The sequence below is a fragment of the Hyperolius riggenbachi genome, chromosome 6 (assembly GCF_040937935.1).
Source record: "Hyperolius riggenbachi isolate aHypRig1 chromosome 6, aHypRig1.pri, whole genome shotgun sequence".
Lineage (NCBI taxonomy): Eukaryota > Metazoa > Chordata > Amphibia > Anura > Hyperoliidae > Hyperolius > Hyperolius riggenbachi.
In genome coordinates, this window is record NC_090651.1 from 366472511 (window position 1) to 366487365 (window position 14855).

The 14855-nt window shown below is 40.5% G+C and overlaps 1 protein-coding gene across 50 annotated transcripts in view; it reads right to left on the reverse strand.

Moving 5' to 3' along the window:
- Window positions 1-14855, reverse strand: part of LOC137521919 (fibroin heavy chain-like) — a 387111-nt gene that overhangs the window by 334564 nt on the left and 37692 nt on the right. For 48 of the 50 annotated variants that reach the window (XM_068241809.1, XM_068241847.1, XM_068241820.1 and 45 more), the window contains 9 exons: window positions 14252-14305; window positions 11002-11055; window positions 9025-9078; window positions 8368-8421; window positions 6573-6626; window positions 5828-5881; window positions 3883-3936; window positions 2536-2607; window positions 8-61 (listed from right to left, as the gene is read on the reverse strand). In XM_068241809.1, the coding sequence (XP_068097910.1) occupies window positions 8-61; window positions 2536-2607; window positions 3883-3936; window positions 5828-5881; window positions 6573-6626; window positions 8368-8421; window positions 9025-9078; window positions 11002-11055; window positions 14252-14305 (504 nt within the window). The remainder of the gene's footprint in view (window positions 1-7; window positions 62-2535; window positions 2608-3882; window positions 3937-5827; window positions 5882-6572; window positions 6627-8367; window positions 8422-9024; window positions 9079-11001; window positions 11056-14251; window positions 14306-14855) is intronic. The other 2 variants (XM_068241800.1, XM_068241813.1) reach the window with 2 other exon arrangements.

A 14855-nucleotide genomic window follows, 5' to 3' on the forward strand; every position in this document is an offset into this window, starting at 1 on the left:
CCATTACCTGTAAGTACTCCCATTTCTCCAAGTACTCCATTTCCAGTTAATTTATTACCACCTATATCAAAGTACACAGTAATTAAGAAAATGATCATAATATAATATTAACTTTCACAATGACAAATCATTAAACTTAGGCCTTGAAGACACACTTTTTCACCATTATTTACAAAACATCTTTACAGCTCCAACCTCCTCTCTTAGATGTAAACGCGAATTTTCGTGCAAAATCACTATAGTTTTCATGCGAAAATTCGCATTTGCGCATGAAAATGATAACGCTTTCGCACAAAAAATCGAGTTTGCGTGCGGAAAGTTTAATTGCGCGCGAAAATTCGCGATCGCGCACAAACACAAAAATTTGCATGAAAACGGCCGTGCTAATAGTTAGCACTCTTTGGTGAATCAAGCCCCATGTGTCCTTTCCCCCATACCATAGCCTGTAAGCCAGTTTCTCAGGGCCCTCCTCCCAGGGTGCTCTTCCCTTCCACTACATGGAATCAGTGACTTGTCTGATAAATTTATGTGAATGGGAAAGCGTAAAGAGACACTGCAGTGAAAAAAATATATGATATAATGATTTGTATGTGAATACAGCTAAGAAATAAAACATTAGGAGCAGACCCGTAAGTCTAATATATTTACAGTACAGGAAGATTTAAGAAATTCCAGTGTTTATCTATGCAAAAGAGCAATTGAACTCCACAACTATCAAAGTCGCAGAGAGCTCTGTCTTCTGAAGCTTATTATCTCAAATGTCTGGCACGGTATTGTTTGTTCTTCTGCAGAGGATAGTTCAAAAAGTTCACTGGCCTGCTCTATAAAATCATTTAGAATGCTGATTACTGTGTAAACTGCAAATATTAGAGAATGATGCAATGTTATAAAAAAAGATATAACTGAAAATAAAATTATAAGAATATTTTCTTTGCTTCTAATGTTCTAGTTATTATGTGTACTACACAACCAATTCATTATATCATATTTTTTTTGTTTACTTCAGTGTCTCTTTAAGTAACAGAGATTCTTCAACAAGTCATAGAACTGCAGAGGCTGCAGCTATTTACGGCTAAAAGGTTCAAGCTGTGGGTCACATTTTTACATGATCTGCTCCCTCTTTTTCCTATGAAACAAATCATACCTAAAAATATTACATTTCCTCTCAGTCCTCCTATTCCTTGAACTCCTTCAGTTTCAATCTGACTACCACCCATTTTAAGGTACACAGTCATCAAGAAATTGAGCATATTAACCCATTCAGGTTCCGTCATTTTCACGTGAGAAATGTTCACCTCCCATTCATTAGCCTATAACTTTATCACTACTTATCACAATGCACTGATCTATATCTTGTTTTTTCCGCCACCAATTAGGCTTTCTTTGGGGGGTACATTTTGCTAAGAGCCACTTTACTGTAAATGCATTTTAACAGGAAGAATAAGAAAAAAATGGAAAAATTCATTATTTCTCAGTTTTCAGCCATTATAGTTTTAAAATAATACATGCCTCCATAATTAAAACTCGCGTATTGTATTTGTCCATATGTCCCGGTTATTACACCATTAAAATTATGTCCCTATCACAATGTATGGCGACAATATTTTATTTGGAAATAAAGGTGCATTTTTTCCATTTTGCATCTATCACTATTTACAAGTTTAAAATAAAAAAAATATAGAAATATTTCATCTTTACAATGATATTTAAAAAGTTTAGACCCTTAGGTAAATATTTACATGTTTTTTTTTTTATTGTAATGGTTTTTTTTTTTTATACTAAACATTTTATTTGGGTACTTTTGGGAGGGTGGGAGGTAAACAATAGATTTATAATGTAAATGTGTGTTAATTCTTTTTGTTTGTTTTTTCAGGCGTAGTATTACTTTTTGGCCACAAGATGGCGGCCATGAGTTTGTTTACATGACATCACTCTAAGCGTAGCACGCGCTTAGAGTGACGCATCGGGAAGGAGACGGCCAGAAAAAGCTCAGCTTCCGAGAGAAGCTGTCGCTTTTTCAGCGGGGGAGAGGAATCAGTGATCGGGCTCCATAGCCCGATACATTGATTCCTTGGCTACCGAATCCACAGCCGAGAGTGGGCGTGCACACGCACGATCGGCCGCGGGGGCGCGCGGGGGCGCGCGGCAGCGCGCATGGTTCCTGGACGTAGAAACTACGTCCAGGAACCAAAATAGGTTAAACTAATTCATTTTTACATAGACACATTATTCAATGTAGGCTAACAAAGGAAAGTGGCATTTTACAGGCATATTTAAATTATACGTTAAGTCAGTAGTTTATAGCAGTTTTTAACAAGGACAAAAATGACAAAAGATGACAAAATGCCTCAAATAAATCTAGAAAACAAGCTAGATTGTCGCCAATTAATTATCTGTCAGAAAATTACATCTTGGTGATAGCTTCCAAATAAACCAACTAAATCGATCAATCAATCCTAAAGGTTTAATGTCCATGTTACAGGTCAATTTTTTTGCAATCCCTACTCATTTTTTTCTCTTTGGAATAAATCATACCTAATATTGCTCCATTACCTTCAAGTCCTCCTGTTCCTCCGAATATTCCCTTTCCAGTTAATCCATTACCACCTATGCCAAAGTACACAGTGATCAAACAATAAACATAACATATATTTAATTTTCACAATGGCAAATGATTAAACTTAGGCCTTAAAGACCCACTTTTTACCATCACATATTTACAGCTCCGACCGCCACTCTTATACATACACTTCTAACCCCCTTATGTGTCCTTTTCCCCAAATACCATAGACTGTGAGCCTGTTTCTCAGGGCCCTCCTCCCAGTGTCCTCTTCCCTGCAACTAAATGAAATCAGTGACTTGTCGCTATATTTATCCCTACATCTTAGCTTCATTGTTTATTATTACATCACTATTTTGTGTACCATTCTGTGATGAGAGCTTCTGATGAGTCAATCATGACGAAACATGTAAGGCGGGGTTAGGATGCGGAAGTAGGACTACAGATCCATGTGGTAACCTGAGCGGCATTCTAAGCTGTGTGGAAAGTGGAAGTGCACGCCATTTCGATCGCAGTGGAGGGACTACAAGTGACAGCCAGGGCCCAACTAAACGGGGGAGGGCCCGTATCCTAAAAACTCTATGCTGAATATTGAAAGAAAGGAATCTGTGAATGGAATTGTATTTTTGATTACAATAAATGTCCCTGGTTTTATGCTATGTAAAGCGTTTGTTTTGAGGTAATATTCATATGGAAGTTGGAATCCGCTCTGCAAGGAATAAGAAGGAATGTACGGTACCCAGTGGTGACATTCATCACTTCGGTGTGGTGGGGGACGGCCCAAAGTGTCCCAAGGTGCTGATAGACCTGAGTGGAGGTCTTAACATCTGGTGAGTGTCTGTACACCGGGTGCTGGTGGAGGTGACAGGAAGACTAGGAGTTGCAGATAATAAGACACCTTGGCAGATGTGGACTTCTTCATATGGACATTTTTATCTGAGCATTGTTATTTAGTAAAAGTTGTGTTAAGCACCACCTTCTGGATAAAGAGCTTTATACATAAGAAGAAGGGGCAGCTCCAACCTATTGGACCGTAACGGGCATCCAGTGTAATTTTGGTGTAGTGCTGTACTCCTTGTATGTGTTCTAAAGCTGTAATGTCTAAAGCTGTATTGCCCCGTGTCGTTTTTTTTCTAGATTTCTATTGTACAGTGTTGCCTAAGTTTTTAGTGCTTTATATATATAACCTTTAATAATAAGTCACAGAGGAAGTACAGTACAGATAACCTGCTTATACAAAAAAAAATGTCATTTCATTTTCAACATCAGTTTTCATTTCTAGAATTATTTTCTGATCCCTGAAGCAAGCTTTGCTCCATTACCTGTAAGTATTCCTGTTTCTCCAAGTACTCCATTTCCAGTTAATGTATTACCACCTATGTCAAAGTAAACAGTGATTAATAAAGTAATCATAATATAATTTTAATTTTTACAATGACAAATTACTAAACCTCATCCCTAAAGACCCATTTTTTTACCATTGTTTACCTAACATCCTTACAGCTCCAATCTCCTTTCTTAGATGTACACTTTTACCCCCTTATGTGTACTTTTCTCCCAGTACCATAGACTGTAAGCCTGTTTCTCAGGGCCCTCCTCCCAGTGTGCTCTTCTCTGCCACTACATGGAATCAGTGACTTGTCTGCTAAATTCATGTGAATGGGAAAGTGTTAAGTAGCAGAGATTCTACAACAAGTCATAGAACTGCAGAGGCTGCAGCTATTTGTGGCTATAAGGTTCAAGCTGTGGGTTACATTTTTACATGATCTGCTCCCTCTTTTTCCTATGAAACAAATCATGCCTAGCAACTAGTGATGAGCATAATATCCTAATTACGATTACGAGAAATTTTGCGTAATTTGCAAAATTACAGTTAAATTACGTGAAATTTCGCATTCATGGGGAGTTTTGTAATTATGATCGGTTTTTATAATTACAATTGCTAACATAACACAAACAAATCAGAATTTAATGTTTAGCATGGGAATTTGTCTGTTCTCGAAATTGTGTTCCACTTCAGAGCCTTCTGATACATTTAAAGCGACAGCACTTGCAGGCATACATTCGAAAACTGTGTTGGTAGACTTGGGCACAGGATACAGCCGGTATATGGCTGATCCTGCTTCTGCACAAGTCCGGGCCATGTTAATTACTATTCCCCCTCCAGGCAATCATGGATAGTGAGGGAATGATGTAATCCGGCTTCCAGCGATTGCTGGAGGCCAAACTTCAGCTCCGTCTACTGACGGCACTGATGTTACGCACTGAGCTCTGTGTGATGTGATTCCTATGGTGGTGGCGGCTGCACCCAAATCTAGCAACGCTGAAAAGCACTGCTAGGACTTGCAGGGACCTTTGCATTATGAGATATTGCAAGGCCAAAAACCAAGTGTCTCAACACGCATGACCACTAAGTGCACGTTGACAAAGAGCACCTGTCTTAGAAGTGGCTGCAGATAGAGCCTCCTGATACATTTAAAGCGACAGCATGTGCAGGGGCCTTTGCATTATCAGTAATTGCAATCAATGAGTGACTTTCCTGAATTTAGTCATTACCTAAATGTGCATAATTACTATTAGAAATGGAATTATGTCAATTTTCATAATTAAAATAATTTTGTTTTTATAGAAAACACGCAATTACGAAATTTTGCGTTAAACCTGAATTTGCATGGAAACGCAAAATTTTGCTCACAGAATTCTGAATTACAATGTGTATGACAATTACAAAATTACAAATTTGTGTTGTAGCTGCAAAATTCACGTTTGTTGTTAAGGAAATGCGAACTAATGAAAATTTCGGCTCCACACTGCTAGTAACATTACTTTTCCTGTCAGTCCTCCTATTCCTTGAACTTCTTCAGTTTCAATTTGACTACCACCCATGTTAAGATACACAGTCAACAACAAATTGAGCATATCAAACTAATTCAATTTTACATAGACAAATTGTTCAATGTAGGCTAACAAAGGGAAGCACCATTTTACAGGCATATTTAAATTATAAGTTATATCACCAGTTTTTAGCAGATTTTAATAAGAACAAGATAAGAAAGGAAACAAAAATAGTCTCAAATAAATCTAGGAAACAACCTAGATGCTGCCTATTAATAATCTGTTAGAAGCTCACATCTTGGTGAGAGCTTCCAGATAAACCAATCTGTCAATCAAGCCTAGAGATTTTACCTCCAAGTTATAGGTTACATTTTTGTATTTTCTGCTAATTTTTCCCTATGGAATAAATTATACCTGATATTACTCCATTACCTGTAAGTACTCCTGTTCCTCCAAGTACTCCATTTCCAGTTAATCCATTACCACCTATGTCAAAGAACACAGTGATTAATAAAATGATCATTATATAATATGAATTTTCACAATAACAAATTATTAAACTTAGGCCCTAAAGACCTATTTTTTCGCCCTATACACACATTTAATAGCGGTCTTTTAGGCTCTCACAACTTTTCTTGTGAACAAAATCTCTTGCTATTGTTCAGGCAGCTGATAAGACTGATAAGAAGTCAACTAAACATTTGGATAGACTTCTTATCAGTCTTATCAGCTGCTTGAACAATAGCAAAAGATTTGTTTTAGGTGTTTCACAAGAAAAGTTGTGAGAGCCTAAAAGCTCGCTGTTGAGTGTGTGTATGGGGCTTATACTCAGGTCGGCTTATACTCGAGTATATACGGTATTTACGGCTCCGACCTCCTCTCTTATACATACACTTCTAACCCCCTTATCTGTCTGTTTCTCCCAATACCATAGACTGTAAGACTGTTTCTCAGGGCCCTCCTCCCCGTGTGCTCTTCCCTGCCACTAAATGGAATCAGTGACATGTCTGCTATATTTATACTTACATGTGAGCTCCGTTGTTTATTGTTATATAACTTTTTTGTGTACTATTCAGTCAATCAATCCTACAGATTTTAGGCCAGCTGATAGGTAAAAGGTTTGTATTTTTACTCATGTTTCCTAAGGAGTAAATCATAACTAATACTACTCCATTACCTGTAAGTCCTCCTGTTCCTCCAAGTACTCCATTTTCAGTTATTCCATTACCACCTATGGCAAAGTACACAGTGATCAAAAAAAATATCATAATATGTTATTAATTCTTACAATGACAAATTTTAAACTTAGGCCTTATAGATTAATTTTTTCACCCTTGTTCACCATCATTTTCTCCATCACTCTGTCTGTGTTTGCATTGGCCACCCTCCTCCCAGTCTTAAGACACTCCCACCCAGTTCTGTAATAGAAAGTGCATTGTCATTGTGTGACTCTGCAGCTTCGCAGCATGATAAATATTAGCCAACCAGAGAGGAACAGAGGTGTGGGAGGGGGAAACTGGAGGTAAACAGGCTTTAGCCAATTAGGCTGCATTAGTTAAGTCTGAGGGGGAAGTAGAGAAGAAAACAAGAAAACCCAGCATGCCCTGCAATTTCCTGTGCACAGCACATGTACCGAGTAAGAGAAACTGGGGGATGATGTTTTATAGAAAAGAAAAGTAAGAGTGATTTTTTTTAACTTTGGATTGCCTGTTAAAATCCTTATTAACCGGTTCAGCGCCGCAGTCCGAAAATCTCATGCATCCGAGCAACGTTCACCTCCCATTCATTCGCCTATAACTTTATTGCTACTTATCACAATGAATTGATCTAGATCTTGTTTTTTCCGCCACTAATTAGGCTTTCTTTGGGTGCTACATTTTGCTAAGAATATTTTTTTTCTAAATCCATTTTAACAGGAAGATTAAGAAATAAATGAAAAAAAATCATTATTTCTCAGTTTTAGGCCATTATAGTTTGAAATTAATATACGCTACCGTAATTAAAACTCATGTATTTCATATGCCCATCTGTCCCGGTTATTACACCGTTTAAACGATGTCCCTATCACAATTTATGGTGCCGATATTTCATTTCGAAATAAAGGTGCATTTTTTCAATTTGCGTCCATCACTATTTATAAGCTTATAATTTTAAATAATATAATAACATACTATCTTGACGTGCATATTTAAAAAGTTCAGACCCTTGGGTAACTATTAATGTTGGTTTTGTTTTTTTTTATTGTATTTTTTTTAATTTTTTTTTAATAAAAAATGTATGTGGGTAATTTTTGGTGTGGGAGGGAAACTGTTTGTTTTACATGTAAAATAATAGTTTTCTTTAATTAAAAATGTATGTGGGTGCAGTTTACTATTTGGCCACAAGATGGCCACAGTGAAAAAATTCCTAGATGCGAACGATTTCGCATCCAGGAACTAAAGATCAGAGGAGTTGTTTCCTGGGGGCAGAAATACCGCGCTCTCTGGAGAGAAAGCGTCGGTATTTCTGCGGGGAGGTTAGATCGGTGAATGGGAATTATATTCCTATTCACTGATCGGGGGGCTAGCGGGGGGTGGCGGGTGCGTGCGCGGGCACGCGCCCGATCGTGCGCACCACGCAGGGGAAGATGCAGTGCCTATCTGGACGACAAAGCTCGTCCAGATAGGCCGAACTGGTTAATTGTTTACCAGACAAAAATAAAGACTTGATTTTTGAGTTCTCTGCCCCACATTTATGCTTTACTAAGAAAAGGATTGGAAAGGAAGATAAAATGTGTCAAATAAATCTAGAAAATGACCTAGATTGTTGCCTATTAATAATCTGTTAGAATCCCACATCTTGGTGATAGCTTCCAGATAAACCAATCAGTCAATCAAGCCTACAGATTTTAGGTCCAAGTTATAGGTCAAATTTTTGTATTTTCTATTCATGTTTACCTATGGAATAAATTATACCTGATATTACTCCATTACCTGTAAGTCCTCCTGCTCCTCCAAGTACTCCATTTCCAGTTATTCCATTACCACCTATGTCAAAGTAGACAGTGATCAAAAAAAATTATCATAATATATTATTATTTTTTACAATGACAAATAATTAAACTTAGGCCGTAAAGACCAATTATTTAACCATTGTTTACCCAACATCTTTACAGCTCCAACCTCCTCTCTTACACACCCACTTTTACCCTTATATATGTTTCCTTTTCCCCCAATACCATAGACTGTAAGCCTGTTATTCAGGGCCCTCCACCCAGTGTGCTCTTTCCTGCCACTAAATTTTATTTCATTTTCAAGGAAAAGTAAGAGTGATTTTTAACATTTGCATTGCCTGGTTAGCATCCACATTTCTTGCCACTGCATTGTTTGATTTTTAATTTTATGCCCGACAGTTATGCTTTAATAAGAAAAAGATGAGAAATGATGAAAAAATGTCTCAAATAAATCTAGAAAACCTAGATTGTTGACTATTAATAATCTGTTAGAAGCTCACATCTTGGTGATAGCTTCCAGATAAACCAATCAGTTAATCAAGCCCACAGATTTTAGGTCCAAGTAATAGGTTAAATTTTTGTATTTTCTGCTCATATTTCCTAATGGAATAAATCCTACCTAATATTACTCCATTACCTGTAAGTTCTCCTATTCCTCCAAGTACTCCATTTCCAGTATATCCATTACCACCTATGTCGAAGTGCACAGGAATTTAAAAAAAAATGATCATAATATAATCTTCATTTTCACAATGACAAATTATTAAACTTAGGCCATAACAAACCATTTTTTCACCATTGTTTACCCAACATCTTTACAGCTCCAACCTCCTCTATTACATGTACAGTTTTACCACTTATGTGTCCTTTTCCTCCAATACCATAGACTGTAAGCCTGTTTCTCAGGGCCTTCCTCCCAGTGTGCTCTTTTCTACCACTACATGGAATCAGTGACTTGTCTGCTATATTTATCCCTACATGTTAGCTCCATTGTTTATTGCTACATCACTATTTTGTGTACCATTCTCTAAAGCTGTATTGCCCCCTGTTGGAATTTAAGTACGATATGCTTGAATTCGGAGCCCTCAGTTACTTTAGATAACTGGTCTTAGTAAAAGGACTTGCTCTGCAGAGTTTCTCTTTAAGGAGGATTTCTCTTGGAGAGAAATAGAGGCATTTATAGAAGCACAATGTAGAACTTTCTGTGTGTCTCCCACAAGGCTGGAGCGTGGAATCAGCTCAAGATGTACCGACATCTAGGCTGCAGTGGGGTAAACATCAAGTGTTTTTATATTTCCTAAAGGTAAACAATGGCCAGGGAACAGAAAACAATGTTGCCTAAGAACAAGGGGACAGGTCACTGGAAAGGGTTTTTTTCCAGTGCATGCGCAGTAAAGACTATGCTGGTCATTCTATCACATGGTCTTGCCAGCCTATGGCAGGCTGAGGAGCTGACTGACAGCAGACTCTACTCACTGGGGGTGGAGTCGAGGGTTAACTCTTGACTGGCTGTTTATAAGGAAGGACGGTCTAGGGGAAAGGACTTCCAGTTTCTTCTATTTACTTATACTTCTATTCACTTCCTAACTTCTTGTAACTTCCAGGATCTGTATGCTGTATATAGCTAAGTGCTGTCTTAGCAGCACAATGTAGCATAGATGTTTGTTAAAGTGAACCTAAAGCATACCAAAAAAATGAGATTAACTCACCTGGGGCTTCCCTCAGCCCCCTGCAGCCGATCGGTGCCCTCGCAGCTCCGCTCCGATGCTTCTGGACCAGCCGGCGACGACTTCCGGTTTGGCCGTCACCGGCCGACAGGCATGGGAACGCGAGTGATTGTTTGCGTTCCCAGCCGGTATATCGCCCCCTATGCTGCTATTGCGGCCAGGAGGTCGCAATAGCAGCATAGGGGGCGATATACAGGCTGGGAACGTGAACAATCACTCGCGTTCCCGTGCCTGTCGGCCGGTGACGGCCAAACCGGAAGTGTTCGCCGGCGGGTCCTGGATCGTCAGAGCGGGGCTGCGAGGGCACCGATCGGCTGCAGGGGGCTGAGGGAAGCCCCAGGTGAGTTAATCTCATTTTTTTTGGTAGGCTTTAGGTTCACTTTAAGAGAAAGCCTGGTTGATGCACAAAGAATGGACCAAGAGCATGAAATGCTTAAGATGACTTACTACAGATTGATTGCTTTGCTGAGGTAATGAACATATAAAAAAGATTGCTGATGAACACACCTGCATATCTGTTTTGCTGAATAAACTCCTCAACCTTTGAAGATTTCTAACAGTTCTATCTCCTTTGCTGTTGCTGTGATGAGTATCAAGTTGTCACACGTTCTGTGATATGGTGCCGAACAAAGGTGTAGTGTTGTTGCCCATAGCAACCAACAAATATTTATTACACCCCGTAGTTTATTTCTCTAGTGTTCTATTGTACAGTGCTGCCTAATATGTTAGTGCTTTATCTATAACCTTTAATAATAAGTCACAGAGGAAGTACGGTACAGTTAAACTGGTTAAACTGCCTATTCTTTACGAAATTAATTTCATTTTCAAGGTCAGTTTTAACTTCTAGAATTATTTTCTGATTCCTGCATCAAGCTTTGCTCCATTACCTGTAAGTACTCCTTTTTCTCCAAATACTCCATTCCCAGTTAATGTATTACCACCTATGTCAAAGTACACAGTGATTAATAATGTGATCATAATAGAATATTCATTTTCACAATGACAAATTATTAAACGTAGGCCTTAAAGAGACACTGAAGCGAACTATTTTTGCCAATTTTACCTTATGATTCGCTTCAGTGCTCTCATCACAAGTAATCCGCCGTGTCCCTGCCGCTAAACGAGGGCTGCAGAGCCCCTAAACCCCTCTGCAAATATCCACGACCAACTTGGTCGTGGATTTTGCTGCGCTGAGGGGCAGAGCTTCCAGCTGTAGCTCTGCCCCTCCTGACGTCAATTGCTGCATGGATCACCACCTCTCCCCGCCCCTCTCTGTGAAGGAAGAGTGAGAGGGGCGGGGAGAGGCGGTGATGCACCACGATTGACATCAGGTGGGGAAGAGCTGAAGCTGAAAGCTCTGCCCCTTCCAGGAAATGCCTGCCGGATTGCCCCCCAGGGATTTGGGGGCTCTGCAGCCCTCGTTTTGCGGCGGGGACACGGCGCATTACTTGTGATGAGAGCACTGAAGTGAATCATAAGGTAAAATTGGCAAAAGTAGTTCACTTCAGTGTCTCTTTAAAGACCCATTTGTTCACCATTGTTTACCCAACATCTGATTCTCTATTTTCTGATTCCAGCATCAAGCTTTGCTCCATTACCTGTAAGCAGGGGCGTCTGTGCCATTAGGCAACTATAAATTTTTGCCTATAGCGCAGTTGGTGGCAGTGGGCGCTCCTCTGTGCGTCAGTGTTTATTTATTTTTTTTTTTTCCTTCTGCATTCAGCCAGCCAGGTCGGCGCCGGCTGTGACAGGCAGCTCAGCCTGTGCCCGGCGCCGCCTACTGGTCCGCCCCCTTCCTCGAGTCTTCTCCATTCAGAGCCTCCGAGTCCGAGCAGTTGCAAGCCTGCACGCACGTTAGTTTATATGTGCTGTGCAGACAGTGCGTGCTGGCTGCCGCCTACTGGTCCAACTCCGCCCCCTCTCCTTCTCAGACTGTGCTGATTGCTGAGCGTGCGATCGCAGCACGCTGATTTATTTACACACTCGGCGCCGCCCCTAACTCTGCCCCCCGCCTGGCTGTCACACGTGGGTAGAAGTCTAGAAGAAGTGACGCACCAGGGCGGCTGGCTGCTACATGCAGAGAGAGGCGACACCGGCTCACAGAGTCACAGTGAGTGCCCTCTGCTCTGCCTCTGCTGCTCGCAGCTATTGATCATTTTTTTATGCCCCCCTGGCTGGCCCTGGGAAGGAAGGAAGAGGAGCCGAGGGAGTTGCGCGCCACAAGGAGGTCGGGACCGGAGGTCGGGATAGGAGGAGATCGTGACAGGAGGAGATCGTGACAGGAGGAGATCGTGACAGGAGTTCTTCTGACTAGGTGAGTAAATGGGTTTTTCTTTTCAGATCTGCTTAAGGATTTGTGCATATTGGGGTCATTTCTGCTGTAGGATTGTGCATATTGGGGTCATATCTGCTAACGATTTGTGCATATTGGGGTCATATCTGCTAACGATTTGTGCATATTGGGGTCATATCTGCTAACGATTTGTGCATATTGGGGTCATATCTGCTAACGATTTGTGCATATTGGGGTCATATCTGCTAACGATTTGTGCATATTGGGGTCATATCTGCTAACGATTTGTGCATATTGGGGTCATATCTGCTAACGATTTGTGCATATTGGGGTCATATCTGCTAACGATTTGTGCATATTGGGGTCATATCTGCTAACGATTTGTGCATATTGGGGTCATATCTGCTAACGATTTGTGCATATTGGGGTCATATCTGCATATTGGGGTCATATCTGCTAACGATTTGTGCATATTGGGGTCATATCTGCTAACGATTTGTGCATATTGGGGTCATATCTGCATATTGGGGTCATATCTGCTAACGATTTGTGCATATTGGGGTCATATCTGCTAACGATTTGTGCATATTGGGGACATATCTGCTAACGATTTGTGCATATTGGGGACATATCTGCTAACGATTTGTGCATATTGGGGTCATATCTGCTAACGATTTGTGCATTTTGGGGTCATATCTGCTAACGATTTGTGCATATTGGGGACATATCTGCTAACGATTTGTGCATATTGGGGACATATCTGCTAACGATTTGTGCATATTGGGGACATATCTGCTAACGATTTGTGCATATTGGGGTCATATCTGCTAACGAATTGTGCATATTGGGGTCATATCTGCTAACGATTTGTGCATATTGGGGACATATCTGCTAACGATTTGTGCATATTGGGGACATATCTGCTAACGATTTGTGCATATTGGGGTCATATCTGCTAACGATTTGTGCATATTGGGGTCATATCTGCTAACGATTTGTGCATATTGGGGACATATCTGCTAACGATTTGTGCATATTGGGGACATATCTGCTAACGATTTGTGCATATTGGGGTCATATCTGCTAACGATTTGTGCATATTGGGGTCATATCTGCTAACGATTTGTGCATATTGGGGTCATATCTGCTAACGATTTGTGCATATTGGGGTCATATCTGCTAACGATTTGTGCATATTGGGGTCATATCTGCTAACGATTTGTGCATATTGGGGTCATATCTGCTAACGATTTGTGCATATTGGGGACATATCTGCTAACGATTTGTGCATATTGGGGTCATATCTGCTAACGATTTGTGCATATTGGGGTCAGATCTGCTAACGATTTGTGCATATTGGGGTCATATCTGCATATTGGGGTCATATCTGCTAACGATTTGTGCATATTGGGGTCATATCTGCTAACGATTTGTGCATATTGGGGTCATATCTGCTAACGATTTGTGCATATTGGGGTCATATCTGTTTTATAATGGTTTTGCGGCTCCCAGTTTTTTTTTCTCTTTTCGGAAATGGGCCCAAGTGGCTCTTTAATTCTTAAAGGTTGCAGACCCCTGGCATATAGCATCATGCCTGCTGCGTGTGGGTTTGGGCAGTCTCAGAGTCAGAGGGAGGGAGACATACATGCTGCACAGTGCACAGAGTGTGCGCACACAGTCTGCAGAGGGGAGACAGACCCTCATAGTGAGTGGCGAATGGCGTGCCCCCTCTTAATATTATATGCCCCCCTCTCCCCTGGCTGGCCCTGAGATTTCGGGGGGGGGGGGGGGGGCGCCACAGGTTTTCTTGCCTGGAGTGACAAAGTGGCTAGAAACACCCCTGCCTGTAAGTAGTCCTTTTTCTCCAAATACTCCATTTCCAGTTAATGTATTACCACCTATGTCAAAGTACACAGTGATTAATAAAATGATCATAATAGAATATTAGTTTTCACAATGACAAATTATTAACCTTAGGCCTTAAAGACCCATTTGTTCACCATTGTTTACGTAACATCTTTACAGCTCCAATCTTTTCTCTTAGATGTACAATTCTAACCCCCTTATGTGTCCTTTTCTCCCATACCATAGACCAGTGTTCCCCAACCCTGTCCTCAAGGCCCAACAAAAGTGCAACAGTGCATGTTTTGTGGAAATCCACAGAGGTAGGTAATCAGCTCTGCTGAGACATTAATTACCTCACCTGTGCATGTTTGTGGTTTTCTGCAAAACATGTACTGCTAGTGGGTCTTGAAAACAGGATTGGGGAACTCTGCCATGGACTGTAAGCCTGTCTCTCAGGGCCCTCCTCACAATGTGCTCTTCCCTGCCACTAAATAAAAATCAGTGACTTTATCCCTACATCTTAGCCCCGTTTTTGATTGTTACATTTTTAATTTGTATACTATTCTCTAAAGTTGTATTGCAGTTTTTTCTAGTGTTCTATTG